The sequence below is a fragment of the Amyelois transitella genome, chromosome 31, assembly GCF_032362555.1.
Source record: "Amyelois transitella isolate CPQ chromosome 31, ilAmyTran1.1, whole genome shotgun sequence".
Taxonomy (NCBI): domain Eukaryota; kingdom Metazoa; phylum Arthropoda; class Insecta; order Lepidoptera; family Pyralidae; genus Amyelois; species Amyelois transitella.
In genome coordinates, this window is record NC_083534.1 from 2,941,973 (window position 1) to 2,969,949 (window position 27,977).

Sequence of the window (27,977 nt, forward strand, 5' to 3'; positions counted from 1 at the left end):
ACAATACATAGTACGAGATCCGGCTGCAAAATCACTACGTTCATCGCGTAGTTAATCAAACTCACATTTTAACATACATTTATGAATAGGATAATACATAGATAATAGGGTGCCAGTCAATAAGTGGCCGCAAGTAATTTTAATTAAATTAATGTTAATTAATTTTCCAAAAAAAATTTCGTTCACTTGTTTTTTAAATAAAATATCATCCACATCATAGAAATGTATGTAAAGAATTCGAAAATCAATGGGTGCCGTTACACACTCGGCCGCAACTACTACGCAGCCAGGTGTAAACAGGTAATATTTTGGTTTATTAATACGTTCATGTCGTACACGCATGTTTTTTATATCAAATTAAAGCTAATTTTTTTTTAAATATGATGATATATCGCTGCCTGTGAATAAATGGCCGCAAATTAGGGTTGCTAGCTGTTAAAAACTCGAGGTATCCGAGATAAAGTGAAAGAGAGTTAGCGCGTAACGCCACTTGTTAGACAAGGATGGCGAGTACCAGCTGTGCGAGTATTTGAAGCCACGCGTATAGATAGGGTTCTCAACAGTGCAGCTAAATAATTCTTATAAACAATGTTTTATTATGAAATAAATATTTTCTTATTTTAATTTTTTTTTTGCAGAATATTAATTACTTAATTATAATTTTGAAGTAAATGTAAAGTCGTTCGTATTACTGTTTGCATCGCTGGCTGAGAACCCAATCTATTGACGCGTGCGCAATGGCTTCAAATACTCGCACAGCTGGTACTCGCCATCCTTGTCTAAGAAGTGGCGTTACGCGCTAACTCTCTTTCACTTTATCTCGGATACCTCGAGTTTTTAACAGCTAGCAACCTTAATTTGCGGCCATTTATTCACAGGCAGCGATATATCATCATATTAAAAAAAAAATAGCTTTAATTTGATATAAAAAACATGCGTGTACGACATGAACGTATAAATAGACCAAAATATTACCTGTTTACACCTGGCTGCGTAGTAGTTGCGGCCGAGTGTGTAACGGCACCCATTGATTTTCGAATTCTTTACATACATTTCTATGATGTGGATGATATTTTATTTAAAAAACAAGTGAACGAAATTTTTTTTGGAAAATTAATTAACATTAATTTAATTAAAATTACTTGCGGCCACTTATTGACTGGCACCCTATTATCTATGTATTATCCTATTCATAAATGTATGTTAAAATGTGAGTTTGATTAACTACGCGATGAACGTAGTGATTTTGCAGCCGGATCTTAGACTAACAGCTGAACATGGCCTTTCAGTCTATTTAAGAATTTTAGATGTGTATAAATGTTAAGAAGAATTGAATTTTTCCTGTCTGCGCGGGAAGGGAAACAGCTGTCACAAGTGTTTTTTCTTCGCTATCAACCAGACAAATTTTAAAGATACAATATACCTACCAAGGTATAATATACCAAGCTGCAATTTGATATCCAATTACCAACAGATTTAAAAAACATTATATTTCTATGTCGTTGGAACAATCATATCTCTAGAACTTATTCCTTTATGTTATCAGTGCCCGAGTCACAAATTTCGATCGTCACTGCCATCAGTAAATTAAAAAAAAGAAACCGTCTCCTAGCAACTATCTCGATATTTCAATATTGTTTATCAACCAATGTCAATACTTCCGAGAGCTTCCATATGAACTCATTTTATTAGATTTTCAATTTTAATTTTAATTAGGCATCCAGAATGAGTGGTGATATGATTTACCAGCGCTCACGGCGGCATAATGTGGCGAAGATGAGAGTCCATGATTATTTATACGGTAAATATCTTTCTGAGTTTATTCTGCTAAATTAGTAGTAACGGTGAGATCAGCACATTCAGACGACTGAATGTTTTAAGTTAGGTTCCTCTGTTTGGAGTTAGACGGCAGTAGTTAGGTACCTCAACTCTTCTTCCTCCTGGCTTTAGTCCCGGTTGCATCCTTACCAATCTGGAGAGGAGACTGGGGTATTCCTTTGACCATGGATTTGGTGAGTCAGGTTTTTGCACGAAGCGACTCCCGTCTGACCTCCGCAACCTTTGAATAGACCATTTATTGGGGAAGGCTTTAGGCTATCAGGCTGCAACTATAAGGAGCAAAGAAATAATGGAATATGTGAAAAAAAACGGGGAAAATTATTCATCCTTGAGCAATTTAATGATACCTAAAACAACTATTCCACGCGGACGAAGTCGCGGTCACAGCTAGTATATATTCATATAATGATCATCTTTCTTCTTCCTGGCTTAAGTCCCGGTTGCATCCTCACCAGTCTGGAGAGGAGCCCGGGGTAGCCTTTGATCATGGATCCTGGGTTGGATGCGTCGGGTTTTTACACGAAGCTGTCTGTCGTCTGATCTCCGCAACCTTTGCATGGGAACCTAACCGTTACATATTCAGTTGCCTGAATGTGCAGGTCGGTAGTTAGGTAGGTAGGCGAGGTTACGAAGGAGGAATGCCAGGAGAATGACCAACAAGAAAACATTATTTACCATCTACGTCGTAATTATGATTGAGACTTTATCTTCAATATACATGGAAGACCTACATGACATGACCCTTACTCTCTACAGTCGGGTAAAAAGATCATAATTTTACAGATTCAGCGTACATCGTGTCTGGCGCGAAAGACTACGCTCGCACCGCGTTCAGAGCTGCCATGGCCTCCGCGCAAGTTGTAAGCACTTCATCCAGAAGATGGAGTTGATTGTTGATTAGGTTATCCAAGAATAAAGATAGTGTGAACCTATATAAAAGTATCGTGTGGTTCCCGGCACCAATACAAAAAAGAATAGGACCACTCCATCTCTTTCACATGGATGTCGTAAAAGGCGACTAAGGGATAGGCTAACAAACTTGGGTTTCTTTTTAAGGCGATGGGCTAGCAACCTGTCACTGTTTAAATCTCAATTCTATCATTAAGCCAAATAGCTGAACGTGGCCATTCAGTCTCTTCAAGACTGTTGGCTCTGTCTACCCCGCAAGGGATATAGACGTGACCATATGTACATATGTATGTATGTTTCTGCTTTAACTATTTGGTCGCTTCCAGAGAAACATAACTCCCTGTTCATAAAAAAACCATAGTGGATTCGGTTTCTTGTAGGAGACTGTACTTAGAATGTTTTATATCCACTGCAGGTGATCCAGCCTGTGTACAAGACCATGTTTTCTGACGGTCGCCGGTACCCGAGCATGCACGCTGGTGAGTCACTTTCTCACATATATAATCACGTCTATATCCCTTGCGGGGTAGACAGAGCCAACAGTCTTGAAAAGACTGATAGGCCACGTTCAGCTATTTGGCTTAATGATAGAATTTAGGTTCAAATAGTGACAGGTTGCTAGCCCATCGCCTAAAAGAGGAATCCCAAGTTTATAAGCCTACCCCTTAGCCGCCTTTTACGAAATCCATGAGAGAGAGATGAGAGTGGGAGTGATGAGGAGTGGTCCTATTCTGTTTTCTGTTGGTGCCGGGAACCAAACGAAAGAACCACACTCTTTCACTCACTTTATTTTGAAGAAAAATCTAGAAATATTTAGGACTAACTGTGTCCGAGTTCGTCCGCGTGGAATAGTTATTTTGGGCGTCAATAAAGCCCTCAAGGATGAAAAATTTACCTCGTTTTTATCACATTTTCCGTTATAGCCTTCATCGATAAATCAACGCAAAATAAATTTTTCAATTCGAACCAGTAGTTCCTGAGATTAGCGTGTTCAAACAAACAAACTCTTCAGCTTTATAATAATGGTATAGATGCTGTGAAGCTAGAACTTATGGTTAGTTGTAAGCAGGTCCAGCATTTAGCATCACAGCGACAGTTCCTCTGAATATGGCTAAAGGCCTAAAATACAGGCTTAATAAGAAGGAGATGAAAAAATATCTAATAACATAACTGTAACTCTGCCAATTCAAAGAGTGCCCCTATTTTTCCCAAGTTCCCATCATCTGATCTCCAATTTTTGACCTGAAGACACCAAAGAACAGACCGCTCTCTGGGTAGAGCAGTCTGTTAACCTATGAATAAGACTTTCGTCCAATACCATGAAGCCTGTCAATTGAACAGAGTCCAAAACAAGTCTTTGAGCGTCTTCCAAAAGTTCCAAATAGGTCAAGGCGGATTATGGACAGGCTGCTCATACTTCAGATATATACATATACATATGATCACGTCTATATCGCTAGCGGGGTAGACAGATCCACCAGTCTTGAAAGACTGATAAGGCTTAGCTGTTTGGCTTAGTAATAGAATTGAGATTTAAATAGTGACAGGTTGCTAGTCCATCGCCTAAAAGAGGAATCCCAAGTTTATAAGCCTACCCCTTAGTCGCCTTTAACGACATCCGTGGGAAAGTGATTTATTTATTTATTTATTTCATCAAATGGTGATGGAGTGGTCCTATTATTTTTTTGTAATGGCGCCGGGAACCTTACACTTACTTTAGATGATGATAATGATAAGAAGCCATCTTGCAGTGTACCACACCAACTGCCGTCTGCCCGACCACATCGACCGGTCCTACGGCGCTTATTTGAAGCGAGCGAGCGACGCCCGTCACGTTCCCCCGCCGAATTTCAACGGGCGGGATCGGTACATGTTCACTGCCGTGTAAGTTATCAATCAGGATTTTGTTCATATGTAGGTACATAAAAACCATGCTTCTAATCCGGAGAGGTAGTCATAGATGGAGTGGTCCTATGCTTTTTTTTTATTAGTGCCGAGTACCACACGGAACCTCCATCTCTTTCCCATGGATGTCGTAAAAGGCGACTAAGGTATAGGCTTATAAACTTGGGATTCTTCTTTTAGGCGATGGGCTAGCAACCTGTCACTATTTGAATCTCAATTCTATCATCAAGCCAAACAGCTGAACGTGGCCATTTAGTCTTCAAGACTGTTGGCTCTGTCTACCCCGCAAGAGATATAGACGTGACTATATGTGTGTATGTATACATCTAGTCAAAGACTATTTGGTATTTCTGCTTATTTCCTCAAGTACAAAAAAGATAATATAGATTAAAAATCGCATACTATACAAAAACAAATATCACCCTATTTGCAGACCAAGGAAGCTCCTAGATATACACACATCCTCTCCTGAATTCCATCCGCCCACGCCGAGGTATGAGCCGCCCACGTCTCCACATCCGAAGAACAGAGCCACGCAGAGTCTTTACAGGTAGATCTTTAGAGGTAGAAGACTATCCAGCCTCCCAGTTAGAGAGTCGTATAATGGATTTTCTTGGGAGCCAAGAATAAGTACGCTTTCAGAGAAAGCCCGCATGTAGTTGGTTGCGTTTACGTTTAAAGAAACTTTATTTCTCATAAAAAATACAATGGTATTTCACTTACTGAGAAAACATTTTTACAATGAAATTATACAATGTGCGTGTGCGGTTATCAAAACTAACAAACAAAATGAAGGTACAACTAAAAAGTTGCAGCAATTCATTGCGAAAAAACTCAATAGAACGATTGATCGTGCGATGAATATAGTAGTAGAGGTAGAGGTAGAGGTAGAGGTAGAGGTAGAGGTAGAGGTAGAGGTAGAGGTAGAGGTAGAGGTAGAGGTAGAGGTAGAGGTAGAGGTAGAGGTAGAGGTAAATGTAGAGGTAAGTAGAGGGAACCAGGCCATGCGATCGTTCAGACTGCACTATACGCTGGACGGAACAAGTAAAATCCTTATTGAGAAACCGCGTATCAGACCGCGCCAAATAGTCTTCAAACAGGAAGAGATGGCGGCGTCAGGAAAACTGTATGCACCTCGACAACAACCGCTCTGCCAAGAGCAAAGTGTACAATGTTTTTAGATGAGCAGTTGTCAAACAAGTTTCTAGTTAAAGCGATTAGGTATAACATACATACATATATACATATTGTCACGTATATATCCCTTGCGGGGTAGACAGAGCCAACAGTCTTGAAAAGACTGAATGACAACATTCAGCTATTTGGCTTAATGATGGAATTGAGATTCAAATAGTGACAGGTTGCTAGCCCATCGCCTTAAAAAAGAATGCCAAGTTTGTAAGCCTATCCAAGTCGCCTTTTACGACATCCATGGGAAAGTGATGGAGTGGTCCTATTCTTTTTTGTATTGGTGCTGGGAACCACACGGCCAACAGGTATAACAGTTTCAACTGTTATCTATTCCGCAGAGAGTCGTCAGCGCAGACTATTCCATGGCAACCTGATGGAAAAGCGGCAGATGGATGTGAGAACACACCGGAAGTGCTGTTCCTTGACCAACTGGAATGGGGTACTGTACCACAATGGACCATGGATATATATACGACATGGGCATTATCCGTCCTACATACGTACATATACAGGGTGACATTTAAAACAACTGCATTCTTTTAAATATGCCCATGCTTCTGAGCCGTTTGAGCCTATTTTTATTTAAATTAAACGTCATCATTTTCACATTTAAAAAACCCTCAAAAACTTCGTCACACTCTTTATTAAAGACCAATACTACAAAAAGAAATTAAAACTAAACATGTAAATAAATGTCTGAAAAATAAATTATTTTTCTAGTATCAAGATCAAGTAAAGTACAGAGTTGTCGAGATCGCTCAGCTGAATGAATTGTGTCGTTGACCTCTGAATCTTACGCGTCGCTTTTCCGCCGGCCGGGGTGATATTACGTATTTAGGATCGTGGATTCGGATACTATTATTTTTTTTCGTACTTTCTGAAATATGAACCGATATTTTTCTTTTACATACATACATACATAAATATTTCTCTTTTAACGTTTTTAAATATCCTTTAGATGAGTACACTTAACAGTTAAATTTATGCAGGTGAATTAAAAGTCACCCTGTATAAAATCACGCCTTTTTCCCCTTTTAAGCAGAGACTACATCTTTCCACTTGCCACGATCTCTGCATACTTCTTTCGCTTCATCCACATTCATAACTCTCTTCATGCAAGCTCGGCGGTTTCGGGTACTCTTGACTTGATCCTTTGCCGTCCTTATCCTTTGAAATCTCCCAGGCATTTTTCAGTTAATGTAAGGGTTACCCTCTAAGGGTTCCCTTGGGAGAACGATTCAAGAGTGGGAAGGTCAAACAATTAAATTAAATGGAGTTTGTGAGCAAGATGTTAGGCAGTTAAAAAGGATAAGACAAGAGGTTGAGATATTGTCTCAAATTCTAAATGAAGCTCGTGAACAAGATGTGGAATAGTTGATACAAGTCAGAGATACAGATCAGAAGTTCTTCGAAATTCAAAAAGATTAGGTAAATGTAATTTTTTCTAGCGTGATTAGTAATATAATCTGATGCGACTTCAAAGTTTCCTTAAACTTACAGACATACATACATATAAACACGTCTATATCCCTTGCGGGGTAGACAGAGCCAACAGTCTTGTAAAGACTCTGATAGGCCACGTTCAGCTATTTGGCTTTAAGATAGAATTGAGATTCAAATAGTGACAGGTTGCTAGCCCATCGCCTAAAAAAGTTTGTAAGCCTATCCCTTAGTCGCATTTTACGACATCCATGGGAAAGAGATTGAGTAGTCCTATTCTTTTTTCTATTGGTGCCAGGCATTTTCCTACCTTTTCCTTAAACTTAACTTCGTTTACTCCAAATTGCAGGGCCGGGGCGTCCGTACCGTACAGGTGACCTGCCCGCAGACTTCCACACGACAGAAATTATTAACAAGTACGTTTTTGTGTGCCGTGTGGCTCCCGGCGCAACAGGAAAACCATAAAGATTATTAGAAGAGGGGTAGGCAAAGACTACCTCTTTCCACTTGCCACGATCTCTGCATACTTCCGTCACTTCATCCACATTCATAACTCTCTTCATGCAAGCTCGGCGGTTTCGGGTACTGTCGACCTGACCCTTTACCAGGACGTCCTTAATTTGATCAAGATACGTATGTCTAGGTCTTCCCACTCCAAACTTTCCCTCCACACTCTCCTTGTATATCTGCTACAGATTAAAAAAGAATAGAGATTATCTACCATAAAGATTAGAGATACTTATTAATTTTTCCTTTCATTGTTTCTTTTTAAACTATTTTATTACCTCAAACTCAGATTGCGGCACGCTCGCTGCTGGACCGAGCTGATGGAGAAAGGCAAGCGGACCTCGTGGATGAAGAAGACTGACGCTATAATTACGGATATAGAGACCAAAGACTGGATATTTAGGGAGGCGGTACGTAGATTACGGAGTAGGTAGGGTTTTATATACATACATACATCCATATGGTCACGCTTTTTACTCCGATTTAAATTGTTTTGTTTATAAATTTAATTTTGTTATAATTTTAATCGGAGGTAATTGACTATAACTGATTGTTCGACTTGCTACTACTGTTTTATAATTCCTTTGTCATTAATTTTTATTTTCTATTTTTTAGTTCCATTAGCAATAAAAGCGTAGTTTTTTAGTTTTTTTTAATTTCATTATTTATTTGCTCCTTATAGTTGCGGCGTGATGTTATATAGCCTAAAGCCTTCCTCAATAAATGGTCTATTAAACGCCAAAAGAATTATTCAAGCTTCTGGTAAAAGCTGGTTCGATAAAACTTTAAAGGTTATTTTCGATTTGGATATCTAAGATCTGATTATAATCTCTGAAATAGGTTTCTTTTACCAATCTCTAGGAGATAGATGAACTTCAGAGCATCCGATTGGAGCTGCTCCATCAGATGCAAGCGCAGATGCGAAACAAACAGACGAACAAGACGAGCCGCAAGCTGGCCAAGCTGTGGACTGTGAAGAAGGAGAACATGGAGAAGAAGATCGACCACATACGGAAGACCAGGGATAGAGGTATCATTTTTTTTTCATTCACAACATCACGTCTCTATTTTGCGGGGTGCCTGAGAGGCCACATTCAGCTGTAAGGGTTAATGAAGTAATTGAGATTCAATTAGCCCATCGCCCAAATGAAGAATCCCAAGTTTTTTAAGCTTATCCCCTTCACCTCTGTCGTCGCCTTTTACTACATCCATGGGGAAAGAATGAGAATGGTCCTATTCTAAAGTGCCGAAAACCGCACGGCACATCTTATTCATTCTGTTGGCATATGTCCCGGTTGTGTCCTAACTTTGTGCCGTGTGGTTCCCGGCATCAATAGAAAAAAGAATAGGACTACGCCATCAAGGCGACAAAGGGATTGGATTTTACACAATTGGGATTCTTCTTTAAGACGATTGGCTGCCAACTATTTGAATCTCAATTCTATCATTAAGCCAAACAGCTGAGCGTGGTCCATCAGTCTTTTCAAGACTGTTGGCTCTGTCTACCCTGCAAGGGATATAGACGTGATGATATGTATGTATGTATGTGTCCTAACTTAGTGCAACCAACCGAACGAGATTGATTCGTTTGTTCATTAAAATGTTCATCTACTCAGTACATACATACATACATAAAAATCACGCCTCTTTCCCGGAGGGGTAGGCAGAGACTACATCTTTCCACTTGCCCCGATCTCTGCATACTTCCTTCGCTTCATCCACATTCATTACTCTCCTCATGCAAGCTCGGCGGTTTCGGGTACTCTTGACCAAAAATAGTATGGTCATATTTAGACCCTTGATTTAGCAATGACGCGATTGGAACAAATTGTCTGACGCGTACGAGATGAATGTTCTGTGTAAGACCGTTGTCGTCAATAAGTGATACCTTGTATCCAATTTTGAAAATAAATCTATTCTATTCTATTCTGTTGTCAATTGATTCGTATTTTTACCACCAGAACTACGAAAGCTATCAGCGCTCCACAGCGGGGGAGGTCGAGTGGGGTTGGTGCAGCGTATGAGGGCGGCGAGAGGTTCGGGGTCAATGACCTTGGCCTCCCACGACCCCAAGTCGGACCTGATAGCGCCGCTCAGGAGGCACGGGTACCAGGCGCGCAGGAGACACGCGTGTATTGAATACGATCCAGGACTTTTATGTGAGTCTCAGCTCATCGTTTTTACGCGCAAAGTTCTGTTTACATACATACATATTGGAAAGAAAGAAAAATCTTTATTTAGCGCGAAAGGTAACATTACATAGTTCATAATCATAGAAATTAAAAAATTCTACGATGCGACCAAAAGGGTTTCCACTTAGCATATGCATGGGTAGGATGAGTACATATTATATTTTCACATCTTTCCTTTGAATGACGTTCAAAGCGACTAAAATTCTTTTTTTAGGCGATGGGCTAGCAACCTTTCACTATTTGAATCTCAATTCTATCATTAAGCCAAACAGCTGAACGTGACTTATCAGTCTATTTAATACTGTTGGCTCTGTCTACCCCGCCAGGGATATAGACGTAATAATATGTATGTATGTATAAGTACTTCTTCACAGCATACGAGGACCACAAAGCCCTAGCTGAACCACCAGAATGGCTGGACCGGTGCGGTCAGGACCTCAAGCACACCTGCTCCGGCCACCACCTCCCTCAGGACACCATGCAGCTGTGCGAGAGGGAGACGAAGTGGAGCGAGCAGTTCCTGGAGAGTTTGCATAACGATCTCAAAAGTGAGTGAGTCTTTTCATGTATTTTTAATCGTTTGGCGACATCTCTTTACTACGTCACATGCCATTAGCCAATCACAGCAAAGTATGCTAAGAGACTCCATGCAGCTATGTGAGAGGGAGACGAAGTGGAGCGAGCAGTTCCTGGAAAGTTTGCATAACATCATGCAGGTAAAGGACATATAACATATCTGAAAATTTTAATATTGTGTCATATCTATTATGTATATACCTATTTGATTCAATATCATAATTATAACGGTGCCCGGAATTGGAATAGCTTGGTGACAGACATCCAAAAGAGTCTTAGAAAGGGGGGGCTGTAAAACTTAAAGTTGCTGTTACTTTCAAATTGCTTCCTGTTTAGAGGCACGACTTGGAGCGGCGTCGACCACCACAGCCGGCCCGTTGCGCGTGCTCAAGCCTCGTCGACTGGCCGATACCCCCCGCCCTGCCACTCCCGAGGTAGAAGTGGTCGATGACGGGGAGGAGGTCAACCATCAGGCGGCGTTGGTGCTGCAGAGGATCATCAGAGGACGCGCGGTGCAGAATTTGGTAAGTGGTTATTTTTAAAGGGTTTTGATGTAACTAACGGTAAAATTATATGAGGAAGGATTGCTGCTTTCGCCTCGAACTGCAGTTCTGCCTGTCTTGAACCTGTAGGGATTTCTATACGAGTAGGTCAAGAGTACCCGAAACCGCCGAGCTTGCATGAAGAGAGTTATGAATGTGGATGAAGCGATGTAAGTATGCAAAGATCGTGGCAAGTGGAAAGAGGTAGTCTCTGCCTACCCCTCCGGGAAAAAGGCGTGATTTTATGTATGTATGTATGTAGGTCTTAGGTCTAGCGATAAGTCCGCCTTTGTACCATATATGTCTGCTTTGTGTTGTTTTGTATGTTTTACTCTTATGGTGCAATAAAGAGTTTTATCTATCTATCTATCTAGGTCTTTAGTTAACTATGTGATCAAAGTAGATGAAAAAGCATTGTTAATAGCCATATTTTAGCCAATTATTGTTTGCATTGTGAGAAATTGAAGCAACTGAATGTGTTGCAGTTATCAAAGCTGTTCTACTGGTCCTACTGTAAAATTGCAAAGGACAGACAGCAGTCACTCCATTGTTATTACTTAACCTGGAGGAGTCATAGGATAACTTGGACAGACGCCAGGATCGTGATGATAAATGTGTTTGTCCCAGATGTACGAAGGTCGCACTCGAGCCGCCGAGCTGACCGAAGAGTTGAAGACGACCCATGGCCTTCAGAAGGAGGATCGGGAGATCATTGCTAGGGAAGAGGCTAAGTCTAGGGAGTACAGCGCGCAAAGAACTGAAGCTGAGCAGACGGTATGAACATCTTAGATTTTATGCTACATACATATGGTCACGTCTATATCCCCTGCGGGGTAGACAGAGCCAACAGTCTCGAAAAGACTGAATGGCCACGTTCAGCTATTTGGCTTAATGATACAATTGATTGAAGATTTAGATTGATTTGAAGATTTAGATGAAATGAGCGATATTGAAGATGGATGGAAGGAATTTAAAGAAAGAATTGTGAAAGTAGCTGTTGAAGTGTGTGGTGTAAGTAGAAGAAGGAAAGGAAAAAATCACAAAAATGCGTGGATGAGTAAAGATGTGCAAGAACTTGTGCGATTAAAGAAGAAAGCATGGCTGGATTTGTTAGCAGCAAAAGCTAACTTAAGAATGCAAGAGGTTATAGATGAAGATGTGAATGAAGCACGTAAGGAATATAAGAAAATGAAAGATTTGGTTAAGAAAGCTGTGATTAGAAAGAAAGAAGAGTATAAAGAGGATTTTGATAAAAGGCTATCAGAAGACTTTCAGTCAAATCTGAAAGTATTCTGGAAATCCGTAAGGTCAGCCCGAGGAAATACTATAACCAGAGAGCTGACTAGGATCAGATGCCAGGATGGTAGCGTTGTGAAAGGAGAAGAATGTGTACTAAAGATATGGAAGGACTATTTTGAAAGTTTATTTGAAAAAAAGGAAGGAAATAAGAAAGATTTCTGCTATAGCGAAGAAAAAGAGAATGAGATGGAAGGCGAAATTGAAATGTTCGAAATTGTGGAAGCACTTAAGAGTATGAAAGCGGGAAAGGCTGCTGGGTGTGATAGAGTGTCGGTCGAGATGCTTAAGGCAGGAAAAGGCGTAGTAGCTAGTCAGTTGTACTGCCTTTTCAATTTGTGTTGGAGAAGCGGCCGAGTACCAAAAGATTGGTGTAAGGCTGTTATCGTGCCACTTTACAAAGGAAAATGGTCATAGCTGGACTGCAAAAATTATCGTGGTATAAGCCTGCTTAGCGTCGTCGGCAAATTGTATGCTAAGGTATTGATTAATAGAGTCAGGAATGAAACTGATGACAAAATATGGGATGCTCAAGCGGGATTTCGAAAGGGAATGGGATGTACTGATCAGGTCTTTTCCTTGCGGTGCATAGCCGAAAAGTTTTTGGCCAAGAGTCAAAAAGTCTATTGCACATTCGTAGATCTGGAAAAGGCCTATGACAGAGTTGAGAGGAATGAATTGTGGTCAGCACTTTCTATGCATGGGGTGAGCAGTCTCTTAATACGAGCACTGAAATCCTTATATGAGGATTCGAGTGCTTGTGTCAGGATAAACGGAGCGCACACTGAGTGGTTTAAGATTGAGAAAGGCGTTAGGCAAGGATGTGTTGCGTCACCGTGGCTGTTCAACCTATTTATGGATAGCTGTTTGACAGATTTGAAAGAGTCTAAAAGTGGATTAAGGATGAATGAGTTACTCGTCAAATGTCTGCTCTATGCCGACGATCAGGTTATACTGGCGTCATCAGCGGAGGAGTTACAGGAGATGGTAAACTGTATGCATGAAGCTTTAAAAGAGAAAGGAATGAAAGTGAACGTAAGTAAAACTAAAACACTGGTTTTTGAAATGGAGAAAGAAATGACAGCATGTAATATTTTGATTGGAGGAGAAAAAGTGGAGCAAGTGAAAGAGTTTGTATATCTAGGATCAAAGTTTACATCAGATGGCAAGTATGATAGTGATATTGAAAGGAGAGTGAACGCGGGGAACATGGTGAATGGAGCTTTGCATGCCTTTATGAGCAGTCAGAAACTATCCAAAAAGGCTCGACTGGCTGTGCACAGGGGCGTGTTGGTCTCGACATTAATGTATGGGAGTGAAAGTTGGGTATGGCAAAAGAAGCATGAAAGCAGAATAAATGCAGTGGAAATGAGAGCGTTAAGGAGTATGATGGGTGTGAAATTGAGTGACAGGATAAGGAACAGCGTGATAAGGGAATGTTGTGATGTGAAAGAAGATGTAGTTACAGGAATAGAAAAGGGTATGTTAAGATGGTTCGGTCATGTGGAGAGGATGAATGAAAGCAGGTTGACTAAGCAGATATACAAGGAGAGTGTGGAGGGAAAGGTCGGAGTGGGAAGACCTAGACGAACGTATCTTGATCAAATTAAGGACGTCCTGGTAAAGGGTCAGGTCAAAAGTACCCGAAACCGCCGAGCTTGTATGAAGAGAGTTATGAATGTGGACGAAGCGAAAGAAGTATGCAGAGATCGTGGCAAGTGGAAAGAGGTAGTCTCTGCCTACCCCTCCGGGAAAGAGGCGTGATTTTATGTATGTATGTATGTATACAATTGATATTCAAATAGTGACAGGTTGCTAGCCCATCGCCTAAAAAAGAATCCCAAGTTTGTAAGCCTATCCCTTAGTCGCCTTTTACGACATTCATGGGTAAGAGATGGAGTGGTCCTATTCTTTTTTCTATTGGTGCCGGGAACCACACGGCACTTTTATGCTACCCTAGTACTTTTTGTACGTTCAGGTTGGATCGGCTTCCCTTACTCAGTGACTTACTTGACTTATCCACACTTGGATTGCCCACCTTGGGAAGAAGCCTGGAGTCCACCAAGACTCCCGGATTCTTTGCAAGGAAGACTCAACCGGGACATACTGCCATACATATAGTCTGCAAGTGACTATGAAGAATCTATTTCTATTATTGTCCACGGGATCTGGTAATATTGAGACATACTGCCATACATATAGTCTGTAAGTGACTATTAAGAATCTATTTCTATTATTGTGCACGGTATCTGTTATTATTGTCCACCCGGTTCCAGGATTTTACCTTTCACTACCCAAAGGTTGGCTGGAAGAGATTGCTTAGCGATAAGGCCGCCTTTGTTCAACATTTTCAGAATGTATATTTCTACTACATTATGTATTTTTTAATGGGCAATTAAGATAACTTGTATTGTATTGTATTGCATTGCATTGCATTGCATTGTATTGTATTGTATAATATTGTATTGTATTGAATCTGTGGGGCAGGCGAAAGTCTTGTTTTCCTGTCAGTTTCTTTGGTGATAATTTTTATCAATCATAGCAATTCGTGTGGTTCCCGGCACCAATAAAAAAAAGGAATAGGACCCCTCCATCTCGACTCCAGGGATGTCGTAAAGGGCGACAAAAGGATAGTCTTACAAACTTGGGATTCTCCTATTAGGTGACGGGTTAGCAACCTGTCACTATTTGAATCTCAATCCTATCATTAAGCCAAACAGCTGAACGTGGCCTATCAGCCTTCTCAAGACTGTTGGCTCTGTCTACCCCGCAAGGGATATAAACGTGATTATATGTATGTATGTATGCCAGGATGCCGCCATAACGGCGTTGGTGGACGAGCTGTGTGGCGGTGCCGTCGCGGCCGCCCTGGACTTCCTGGAGAAGGAGCTGAGGCGGCTCCGGGAAGAGAGGAGGCAGCATGCCTTCATTCTGATAGCCAGTGAGTCGCCTTTCATAAATATAATAAACATACGGAACAAATTACACTGATTGGGTTAGCCTCGAAGTAAGTTTCAGACTTGTGTTACGAGATACTAACTCAACGATACTATATTTTATAATATACATATACTTAAATAGATAAACATCCAAGACCCAGGCCAATCAGAAAAAGTTCTTTTCTCATTACCCCCTGGCCGGGATTCGAACCCGGGACCTCCGGTGTCATAGACAAGCGTACTACCGCTGCGCCACAGAGGCCGTCAACTACCTATTTATTAATAGTACCTATATAACTAGATATTATAATCGAAATATCATAAACCAGTACGCGAGAAGCAGATGCGCGAAGCGGCGGAAGCTGGTCGCAGACAGAAAGAAGAGCATCGCAGAAGAGAACACGACGAGATGTTCAAACAGGTATGACGAAAGCAATGAAGCTGCAAATTCAAATTAAAATTTTTTATTCATTATTATAGGATACTTCATATCGCTTAATAATTGTCAAAACGTATGGTTTAACAACATTGGTTGACGTCAAATAAATTACTTAAAACTATGTTGACTGTCGCTTCCAAGGCGTCAGTGCAGAAGAAGCGGTAACAAACTGCACTGCAGCATTTTCTTCAGCTTTTAAGGTTTTACTTCTTGCGAGGAACATTTTCTGCAATGTCGTGTGGTCCCCGGCACTAATGCAAACAAGAAGGCTTAGAATAATTTTATCTATATGTAACTAATCTTCGGCCTCTGTGGCGCAGCGGTAGTGCGCTTGTCTGTGTCACCGGAGGTCCCGGGTTCGAATCCCGGTCAGGGCATGATGAGAAACGAACTTTCTCTGATTGGCCTGGGTCTTGGATGTTTATCTATATAGTTAAGTATCTACACTATATATATATAATATATAATAATATTATAAAGAGGAAAACTTTGTTTGTTTGGTTGTAATGAATAGGCTCAAAAACTACTGGACCGATTTTAAAAATTCTTTCACCATTCGAAAGCTACATTATACACGAGTAACATAGACTATATTTTAATTTGGGAAAAAGATTAGGTTTTGTAATAATATATAAAAATAATTGACAAAACAGCGTTTGCCGGGTCAGCTAGTTTATTATAAAAATATAATATCGTTGAGTTAGTATCTCGTAACACAAGTCTCGAACTTACTTCGTGGCTAACTTAATCTGTGTAATTTGTCCCGTATATATGTATTTTTATTTATTTATTTACATACATACATACATATGGTCACGTCTATATCCCTTGCGGGGTAGACAGAGCCAACAGTCTTGAAAAGACTGAATGGCCACGTTCAGCTATTTGGCTTAATAATAGAATTGAGATTCAAATAGTGACAGGTTGCTAGCCCATCGCCTAAAAGAAGAAACCCAAGTTTTTAACCCTATCCCTTAGTCGCCTTTTACGACATCCATGGGAAAGAGATGGAGTGGTCCTATTATTTTTTGTATTGGTGCCGGGAACCACAAGGCACTGCCGGGAACCACACGGCACCATACATATGTTTAGGTATTTATTAATTTAATTATTCACTTAAATCTTTTAGATATTAGGCGTTACCCAGGAGACAGTGGACGCATACTTCCGTGAAATACTGTACGAGGGAGTCCACATGTCCGCTGAGCAGGATGCTGTGACGTGCGCCGAGAGGAACGCCGCCAAGATTGACGAGTCTCTGGCAGAGCATGGCTCTATGTGAGTCCATTTTCATTGTTTTGGTCTATTAGAGATAATAATTCAGCCGAGGTGCCGTGTGGTTCCCGGCCCTTAGATATACAAAAAAGAATAGGACCACTCCATCTCTTTCCCATGGATGTCGTAAAAGGCGACTAAGGGATAGGCTTACAAACTTGAGATTCTTTTTTTAGGCGACGGGCTAGCAACCTGTCACTATTTGGATCTCAATTCCATCATTAAGCCGAGCAGCTGAATGTGGCCTATCAGTCTTTACAAGACTGTTGGCTCTGTCCACCCCGCAACGGATATAGACGTGATTATATGTATGTATGTAGGTAAGAGATGTTAGTAAACTTTCAAAATTCACTTTTATATTTACCTATCAGTAAATAATTATTACTTACATTGATTTAGTTTTACGCGAACTAGCTCGCTGCGCAATAGCTGACTGCATTACGTAAATTAAACTTATTTTGTATAGCGTGTGGTTCCCGGCACCAATAAAAAAAAGAATAGGACCACTCCATTTCTTTCCCATGGATGTCGTAAAAATCGACTAAGGGATAGGCTTACATGCTTGTGATTCTTTTTTTAGGCGATGGGCTAGCAACCTGTCACTATTTGGATCTCAATTCCATCATTAAGCCGAGCAGCTGAATGTGGCCATTCAGTCTTTTCGGGACTATTGGCTCTGTCTACCCCGTAAGGGATATAGACGTGACTATATGTATGTATGTAAACTTATCTTATCAATTACCAGGTCAACAGCTGAACAGCAGGAGTTGGTGGCAGAGTTGGTGCAACAGTTCCTGTTGCCGGAGACGCACAAGATGGCGTCCAGGCACCACGTGACAGAGATGCAGAACGCTAAGCTGGATGCGGCGAGACGAGCGATCTTCGGAGTGTTGGACGATGCCGAGATAAAACAAGGTAGGGTGAGGGTAGATAAATAAATAAATAAATAAATATATACGGGACAAATTACACTGATTGAGTTAGCCTCGAAGTAAGTTCGAGACTTGTGTTACGAGATACTAACTCAACGATACTATATTTTATAATAAATACTTATATAGATAAACATCCAAGACCCAGGCCAATCGGAGAAAGTTCGTTTCTCATCATGCCCTGGCCGGGATTCGAACCCGGGACCCCTGGTGTCACAGACAAGCGCGCTACCGCTGCGCCACAGAGGCCGTCAAATGAGTGTTTCATATAGGAACTTCACTACATAGTATAAAACAAAGTCGCTGTTTTAGTCTGTTTGTCTGTATGCTTAAATCCAGTGGCGTAACTACAGGGTGGCAAGTCGGCAAAATGCCACGGGCCCCCAGCCGGAAGGGGCCCCCGGTCAGAGGAGATTTCCAACTCCCAACACTTCTTATTTATCATACATGTTTAGTAAAAAAAAGTTTTAGTCTTTGATTTATTTTTGTTACCTACTCAGTTTCCTACACAAGTAAAAAAAATATTAAAAATTCAAAGCTTTTGTAAAAAAAGGGTTGTAACCCAGTTTAAGAACGTACCTATCCGATGAATTTGCCACGGGCCACGAATGGTATAGTTACGCCACTGCTTAAATTTTTAAAATTACGCAACGGATTTTGATGCGGTTTTTTGTAACAGGTAGAGTGATTCAAGAGGAAGGTTTTTATGTATAAATTTTGCACCCGTGCGAAGCCGGGGCGGGTCGCTAGTATGAAATAAAACACATTCGAGCTTCAGTCGCATGATAACGCCATCCCAAACTGTCTTATTGTATGTCCGTTACAAACTGTTTTATTCTATCTCTCTTGACAATGACATTGACACTCATAGATAATTAATCATAATGACACAATGAGAAAAATTTATGTTTGAACGATAGATTTAGGTTTAGGCTATGTGCTCGTGAATTGTAATGTGTCGCTATAACTTTAAGCTTAGAATAAATTAAAAGGCGTCTAAGGGATAGGCTTATAAACTTGGGATTCTACTTATAGGCGATGCACTAGCAACCTGTCACTATTTGAATCTCAATTCTATATCAAGCCAAAAATCTTAAGACCTATCAGTCTTTTCAAGACTATTGGCTCTGTCTACCCCGCTACGAATACAGACGTGACTACATGTATGTAGTATTAAAAAATGTCGTAAAAAAGCGTGCCTTCGAAGGCCAATTTTGAAAAAGCGTGCCTTCGAAGGCCTCTTTTCTGAATATAACATTCATTTTGACTCTCCTTTCAGTTCAATGCATTCGGTGCGGCGCCCAACTCGGTGACACGTGCCGCTGTAACGTCTGCCCGATAACGCAGGAGCCTGTCGAGACTGTAGCCAGAGATGACCCGAGATGGAAGTATACCAGAAGTAAGAGGTTCCCTTATCTCAGCATGCTATCCTTGATTGTTGTGATATTGGAATGAAACGAAAAAGTATTTTATGTCTTCTGTGTATGTTATTTACTGGTATTATTTGTTCTTATGTTCCATGTCAGAGAAACCCGTTTTTAAATATCATATTTTTATTTTATATATTTAATACTAGCTTTCCGCCCGCGGCTTCGCCCACGTGTAATTCGGTTATATATAGCGTTTTTTAATGATCTCGACAGGGCTTTTTACATCCCTAGCCCTGTCTTGAGTTCCGAACATCAAAAAAGATAAAGCTCTAAATAAACAGGCTCCATCTTTTTCTATATCTACCACAGCATGAGGAATATAATTCCCATTAACAAACAAAATTTCTTGAACCATTTTAATTAGAAATTTTTTAACTAAAACTATATCTATGGAAATTAACTAAGACTAATAAAGTAACAAAGAAATGAATAAAAAAACTAACGGGGTGAGCTAAATAAAACCGTTTAAAAATGAAGAATATATTAAAAAATCAACTCACACTATAAAACTTATCCAACACTAACTAAATATACTATCAAAAATATCAAATCTAATCAACAAATCAAAAATTAACTGAAATAGAGAGTAAAATAAGTTAAATAAGTCAAGTTAAAAGTTAATGAATCAAACGAATAATAATTTCAAATCAAAATATTTGTAGTGTGTAATATGTAGTTTCGCGTATTTTGTATTTTCGCGTATTGCGTTTTCGCGGGGCGCTGCTAAAATTACACGATAAATTAAAATATTTTACGCTACCTAGCTAAATGACGGTAACGAAACCATAGCGCGATCTATCTCGATGCCAACGCCAACTATCGAGCATCGAGACAACTCGTGATAGTTAATAGAAAATAAAATTCGGGTGTTTTATTTATGCATACCGATTACGCCGAGATTTATGGACCGATTTACGTGATTCTTTTTTTGTTCGGTAGAGTATACTTTCAAGTTGGTCCCGTTGTTACCTAGTCAGGATCTGATGATGGTATTCCAGGGAAATCAAGGGCAGACCTCAAATTTACAGGCAATTACGTTTTTGACAATTTCATAGATCTGTTTAAGTATTTGCGTCTGATAGTCATCATCCCATGTGAATGAGCTGATGATGGAAGGTACAACTCCTCAACGGTTAGGAGTTGAAAGAAAATTCTTACGAAGTTATACGTACATGTGAGGCTATTAGGTTGACCTGATAATAAAAAGTAAATCTCATTAACGTTAAGAATTTAGGTGAAAATGGATGCGGACAAATTTCGTCTCTTCACTTGTTTCCTTTTAGCTGTTTGTATGGGTAGTGTTAACACAAAATAGGGATTTAAAGGCGTGATGTTATTAATGTTATGCATGTATGTACATAATTATGTTTGTTATTATGTATGTTAAAGAGACGACTGAAAGTTGTCATACAAAGTCTTTTTTTTTAAGGATGGGAAATCATCAAATGACCTCTCCCGCTCTGGGTGGAACGGAAGGGAGTGTCAGACTTTTACTGACTAAAACCCACCTCGTTCCTTCAGTTGCCCTTTGCGTTCCGGGGCCACGGTATCTCGTTAGAACTTTCCCGCAGCCCCGGCTCAGTTTATCCCGTTTCCCCCCCTTGGGGGTTGACATTTCAAAAATCCCTTCTTAGTGCTCACTTATGTTACTAAAGGAACCTCTGTTCAAAATCTCAGACTCCTATACCGAGCGGTTTCGGCTGTGCGTTAATAAATCAGTCACCCAATCGCACCCCCTAAATCACGATTGGAGGGTAGTTTGAAAAAACTTATAATGTCAAACATATTTACTTGCCTATGTACGTGTTCATGCCAAGTTTCAAGTTTATAAACCCAAGGAATAAGATTTTTCATAGAAACGTTTTTACCCCTTTCCCCCCCCTTGGGGGTTGAATTTCCAAAAATCCTTTCTTAGTGCTCCCCTACATATCCCAAGGAACCTACATTCCAAATTTCAGCTGTCTACGACCAGTAGGTAGTTTCGACTGTGCGTTGTCTGTCAGTCAGTCACTCAGTAACGGAAGAGTTTTATATATATAGATTTATTTATTTATATACACAAAATTATATACAGGAGCATTTATTACAGTAATTCTAGTACACATGTGCTACTTATTAAATCTCTTCCAGTACACCCATGAGAGGAGAGATGAATTTTGGAGCGGTATGGCGTGCGCATAAATAACGTTTAACATTTTTCTTTCGATGTGGAAAGATTATCTTCCTCCAACGGGAAACTGTTCCCGTTCCACAAATAAATCATATAGCATTCATACAGGGTGACATTTAAAACAACTGCATCCTTTTAAACATATACTATACCCATGCTTCTGAGCCGTTTGAGCCCATTTTTATTTAAATTAAATGTCATCATTTTCACATTATAAAACCCTCAAAAACTATGTCATACGCTTTAATACAGACCAATACAACACAAAGAAATTTAAACTAAACATGTATATAAATGTCTGAAAAATAATTTATTTTTCTAGTATCAAGATCAAGTAAAGTACAGAGTTGTCGAGATCGCTCAGCTGAATGAATTGTGTCGTTGACCTCTGAATTTTACGCGTCGCTTTTCCGCCGCCCAGGGTGATATGACGTATTTGATCGTGGATTTTGATACTTTTATTTTTTTTCGTACTTTCTGAAATATGAACCGATATTTTTCTTTTAACGTTTTTAAATATCCTTTAGATGAGTACAATAAACAGTTAAATTTATGCAGTTGAATTAAAAGTCACCCTGTATATGTAAACAAGTGTAAATTTTCCGTGCCGTGCCGTGCCGCCAAAGGGACAGGCTTATAAACTTGGGATTCCTCTTATGGGCGATGGGATAGTAACTCTCAATATTTGAATCTCAATTCTATCATAGAGACATTCAGCTGAACTTGACCTATCAGTATTTTTGTGACTGTTCGCTCTGTCTACCACTAAGGGATAAACCTGACTATATGTATGTGTAAACATTCCCATAAAATTAATTTTTATTATCACATTTCATAACGTTTCAGTGCATCCAAAACCACCAGCAAAAACGACGGAGGAGCGCTACCCCCCGGAACACGAGATACGGTGCATGCTGAACGCGCTGCTGGACGACGGTATGGTCAGGTCGACTGATACTTTGTACCCTGGTGTCGGAATGTATCTAAGAACTAGCTGTGCCCGCGACTTCGTCCGCGTGGAATAGTTATTTTGGGCATCATTGAAGAATAGAATAGATTTATTTTCAAAATTGGATACAAGGTATCACTTATTGACGTCACATAACTTAATTCTAATTTTAACTACAACCGCTTCCAAAGCGCATGTGTAGAAGAAGCGGCGGAACAAACTACACTGCAGCATTTTCATCGGACGTCAATATACAAATATAGATCTCTTAAATCTAAATCGTGGACGAATGCACATTGTCTACATTAAAAAACATGAATAAATGTAGAACTAAACTAATGAAGCCCTCCATGATGCCCAAAATAACTGAAGATGAATAATTTTCCCCGTTTTTTTAACACATTCCATTATTTCTTTGCTCCTTATAGTTGCAGCGTGATGTTATACAGCCTAAAGTCTTCCTCGATAAATGGTCTATTCAGCGCAAAAAGAATTTTTCAATTCGTACCAGAAGTTATTGAGATTAGCGCTTTCAAACAAACAAACAAACTCGTCAGTTTTATAATATTAGTATAGATGTACGACTTGGTCATCGTCCTCCTGGGCGTTTGGTTGAAGGGTAGGCTCAGGAGAATCAGATAGCTGCGTCACCCCACCTTGATTGATGTAAGGGAGCACCTTATTATATCTCAAGATATGTGTATCAGTAAAAAGTGGGAATATAGAAGTAGTAACTACTGGGAAATGAAAAGATGTTTTTTTTTTTTTTTTTATCGACTCCTATGATGTCTTACGTAGAGAAAATTCTATCTGCTGTATCGTGGATGCCACTAGGTGTCTTAATTTTATTAAGTGAGAGAGTTATGAATGTGGATGATGCGAACGAAGTACGCAGAGGTCGCAAGTGAATATATGTATGTCCGCCGGAAACAGGCGTCGTGTAAGTTCCTATTTAAAAAAATGACGTAGCATCATTTATTTTAAAATATTCACTTTTGATTTTTCTCGCTATACAGTGGTGCAACAGGCTCGCTATCGTCGTGCCGAGAAAGCTGCCATCACTATCGATCTCGGCCGGCGTGTCCGGGAGAGAACAGAGGTCACGCTTGATGCCAGAGCTATTGCTGAATCCAGTGAGTTTTTTTTTTTTAATTTTCTCTATATCAAAATTTTAGGGAGTCTTATTGTTTAAGAGTGTGTTGTGGGAGCGATGATTCAGCTCGACCGCCACCAAAGGGAAGAAAGGGTATTACGTAGGGGTATTAGTACCATATAGGAATTTACGTAATAAAATCACATAAAGATTCAGTTGCATGATGGCGCCATTACAAACTGTTTTTGACAATGACATTGACAATCATAGATAATTAATCATATGACACCAAAGGTAAGGAAGGAGACCTCGTTTATTTTTTTTTATTTAAGTTATATATTTTTTTCTCTTATTGTAGTGGTGGACCGCGCGACCGGAGCTACAACCCCGCCAATCAGGGAGTCGGATTACCATCATTTCATGATGAGATTCTACGGCGATGCGTTGGACAGATCTGTGCCTTTCAAAACGGATAAATGTGAGTTTTATATATATTATACATTATACATACATACATACCTACATAAAAGCCTCTTCATGCACTTATATATAATTATACTTTTGTTATATTATACTTTCATACGATTTTTACCGTATCTTAGTGACTTCAATATGTGGTTGTTATACAAAAAAAAATTGCTTTTTTTTCGTTGAAGTTATGTAGAATCCTGAGATATATTTTAATACATACATACATATATATACTCGTTATAGATAGATAGATAGACTCTTTATTGCACCATAAGAAAAAGAAATGCAAAAAAAAACACAGGTAATGAGGTACAAAGGCGGACTTATCGCTAAAGCAATCTCTTCCAGTCAACCTTAGGGTGGGGTTATATAATCACGTCTAAATCCCTTGCGGGGTAGACAGGGCCAACGGTCTTGAAAAGACTGATAGGCCACGTTCAGCTTTTTGGCTTAAAGATAGAATTAAGATTCAAATAGTGACAGGTTGCTAGCCCATCGCCTTAAAGAAGATATATTTTAATGACTTGATTTATTGAAGACTGAATAATGCTTTTGGCATAATCATCGTTTCACATAACTTTACATGTAGGTAAAACAATATGCGAAAAGATTATTAGGTATGTTAAAAGTCTTTAAATAATATTAGTACTCGTATCTTTAAATTTATACATGACCCAATTAAGATTCAGAGTAACTCTTAGTGACAGGATTTGCTAGCCCATTACCGCAAACGTAGAATAGGAACCAACTTTAAAAGCCTGCCATTTGACGCGGGAACCGATAGGTAAATCTATTGAAGATTCAATCTTAAATAGAAGTTTAGAAAAGATACACTTGTCTGAATTATATTATTACTAGCTGTGCCCGCGACTTCGTCCGCGTGGAATAGTTATTTTGGGCATCATTAAAGTTCTCAAGGATGAATAATTTCTCCCCGTTTTTTTTTTCACATTTTCCATTTTTTTTTTCGCTCCTAAAAGTTGCAGTGTGATGTTATATAGCCTAAAGCCTTTCTGGTTAAATGGTTTATTCAACTTTAGAATTTTTCAATTCGTACCAGTAGTTCCTGAGATTAGCGCGTTCAAACAAACAAACTCTTTAGCTTTATATTAGTAAAAATATTGGTTACGTCGGCTTCTTTAGGCCCCAAAGAGCTACCTTCGGAGCTGCGCCGGCGAGCTGAAGCGTTGGAGCCCGCTGACACTACATGCAAGTGTGAAGACGAGCCTTCGACCGGCAAAGTCATGTTTAAGGAAGGTACTGGCTTTCGCCTTCTGTCTCTCTAATTTTTTTCTTTTCATACATACATACATATAGTCACGTCTATACCCCTTACGGGGTAGACAGAGCCAGTAGTCCCGAAAAGACTGGATGGCCACGTTCAGCTGCTCGGCTTAATAGTGGAATTGAGATCCAAATAGTGACAGGTTGCTAGCCCATCGCCTAAAGAAAGAATCACAAGTATGTAAGCCTATCCCTTAGTCGCCTTTTACGACATCCGTGAGAAAGAAATGGAGTGGTCCTATTCACATAGTCTTATTTGCAGTTTTAATAGGTTTAAGATGATTAGTTACATTAGATAGAAGTTACTCGTGTGAACGCCAACCTTCCGATACCGGCTTTATACATCGGCTTTAACTTATGTCGTTCTACCAAGACACAGAAAAGTATATCAATGTATGTCTGTCAATCTATCTTTATTATACCAATTGTGTTCTCAACTGTTTGCGGCAAAGCTTCGAATTCGCTGTAAATAAGTACATTTTTCATAGACTTAGAAAAGTGAGGGCTATAAAATCAGTTTTTGCATTGCAAAAAAGTAAAATCTAACGGCAAAATATACCGAAACCGCCGAGCTTACATGAAGAGTTATGAATGTGGATGAAGCGAAGGAAGTATGCAGAGATCGTGGCAAGTGGAAAGAGGTAGTCTCTGCCTACCCCTCCGGGAAAGAGGCGTGATTTTATGTAATTTAATGTATAATGATCGCGACGTTAAGTTTATTCAAATTCAAAATTCGTTTATTTCCCCTTTACATATTATAGATATATAGATTCAAGATCAAGATTTATAAGATTAATTAAGAGCGTTGAAATGGATAATCTAATCTTTCAGAGCCTGTCGACCCATCAAAGTTGCTTCCATCAGGGTTGAGAGCTCTCGAAGAGTTGAGGAGATGCAAATGTGACTCGAGCCCGACAGATACCGGCTTTGACACGAGTAAGTTATATATTTCTTGTAGGAAGTATAGTTATAAAAGTTATTTTTTCCTACAGAAGATAGAAGGAGAAAAGAGGAGAGAAATAATCAGTTAAAAATCACTATATTATTCAACATAAAATTAAGAACCTTTAACAATAAAAATTATTTTTGACATATCTATAACAAACAACATCATGGCAACCGTTGCTATGGCGTATACCAAGAAGGTTGCCTACAATTCTCATTACATTTCATACTCTTGGCATACGATCCGGTTGCATCATCACCTCTTTGGGAAGACGCCCGTGATCATGATTCTGAAATGGACTAATCAGGATTTTACACAACATACACACATACTATTACTACATATACTATTTGTAGGTATGTATATTTATAAATAGTATTCTAACGTAACTGAAAAAATATATTAGTAGATGGCTGCAATAGGGTTCAAATCTTGGAATGCTATATATCTTTGTTAATTTATTTTCAGTCCCGACTTCTACGGACTTCGATTCGATCATAGCGGACGGCGAAGACACGGAGGGTTCAGAATTCCCGGAACAGGAACAATAAATATCAAAACGCAATGCACGAAGTCATTATCCATCATAGTCATTATTTATTCATTTATTTAAAACTATTTATTTACGAAATCTTATTGCTACAGTAACTGGACTTGAAGCTTTAATTATTTTTAACCATATCAGTCTTATTTTAGAAAATGGTGAACCCATGTGGGTATTACCGATTTATCGGGCGTCAGTTTGAGATACAGAATCATTACAGTGTTAACTAAGCACATATACAAGGAGAGTGTGCAGGGAAAGATCGGAGTGGGAAGACCTAGACCAACGTATCTTGATCAAATTAAGGATGTCCTGGTAAAGGGTCAGGTCAAGAGTACCCGAAACCGCCGAGCTTGTATGAAGAGAGTTATGAATGTGGATGAAGCGAAGGAAGTGTGCACAGATCGTGGCAAGTGGATAGATGTAGTCTCTGCCTACACCTCCGGGAAAGAGGCGTGATTTTATGTTTGTATGTATGTATTACAGCGTTACCAATTTAAACTGAGCGGAGTTGCTTCGAAACTAGTGGACTCTAAACTGGACATAAATGTGCTCCTCCACTGTACTACAGACAGATATTGCACATATCGTTTTGTTTCATACATACGTATAATCACGTCTATACCCCTTGTGGGGTAGACAGAGCCACCAGTCTTGAAAAGACTGATTGGCCACGTTGGCTTAATTATAACATTTTGTTACACTTTATTATTTAATTTCTCATAATAAAGTATTAAATTTTTATGCTTAAAATTATTATGCGAAACGATTATGCGATTGTTGTATGGCTCAAAATACGCGTGATTACAAAAAGTAAGGAATCAGAAAAGTTTTACTTTATATGGTTGAAAAATTACAATTATCAAATATCCTTTACTTTAACAGTGAATATTTCTCGACGATACAAACTTGACGCTTTGAGGCTTGCTAATTTGTAAATGCTTCATAACATGGATTAACCATCTTAATCGTGTATTTATTTAGTGTTGAATTTGCATTGTAATCATGATTTTGTAAATAAATATAACGATCAAATTTTTTGTGTTCATTTACACACGAAAAAGTAGTAATTTGAACTCACACTTCTATGATACCTACTTATGTGATA

At 39.4% G+C, this 27,977-nt stretch overlaps 2 protein-coding genes across 2 annotated transcripts in view; both read left to right on the forward strand.

The window, feature by feature from the left end:
* LOC106130084 (DNA ligase 1) overlaps positions 1-27,977 on the forward strand; it is a 122,387-nt gene that overhangs the window by 14,021 nt on the left and 80,389 nt on the right. The window lies entirely within an intron of this gene.
* LOC106130061 (cilia- and flagella-associated protein 91) lies at positions 1,726-27,896 on the forward strand. Its single transcript, XM_060953343.1, has 24 exons — positions 1,726-1,801; positions 2,623-2,699; positions 3,164-3,227; positions 4,500-4,632; positions 5,087-5,203; positions 6,183-6,283; positions 7,634-7,700; positions 8,081-8,201; positions 8,653-8,821; positions 9,753-9,950; positions 10,358-10,531; positions 10,896-11,083; positions 11,729-11,875; positions 15,209-15,338; positions 15,666-15,757; positions 16,905-17,053; positions 17,796-17,965; positions 19,262-19,381; positions 22,429-22,518; positions 23,548-23,664; positions 23,983-24,102; positions 25,239-25,336; positions 26,213-26,315; positions 26,794-27,896. Exons 1-24 carry the CDS (start codon positions 1,726-1,728, stop codon positions 26,874-26,876), a joined length of 2,904 nt encoding a protein of 967 aa, XP_060809326.1. The 3' UTR covers positions 26,877-27,896.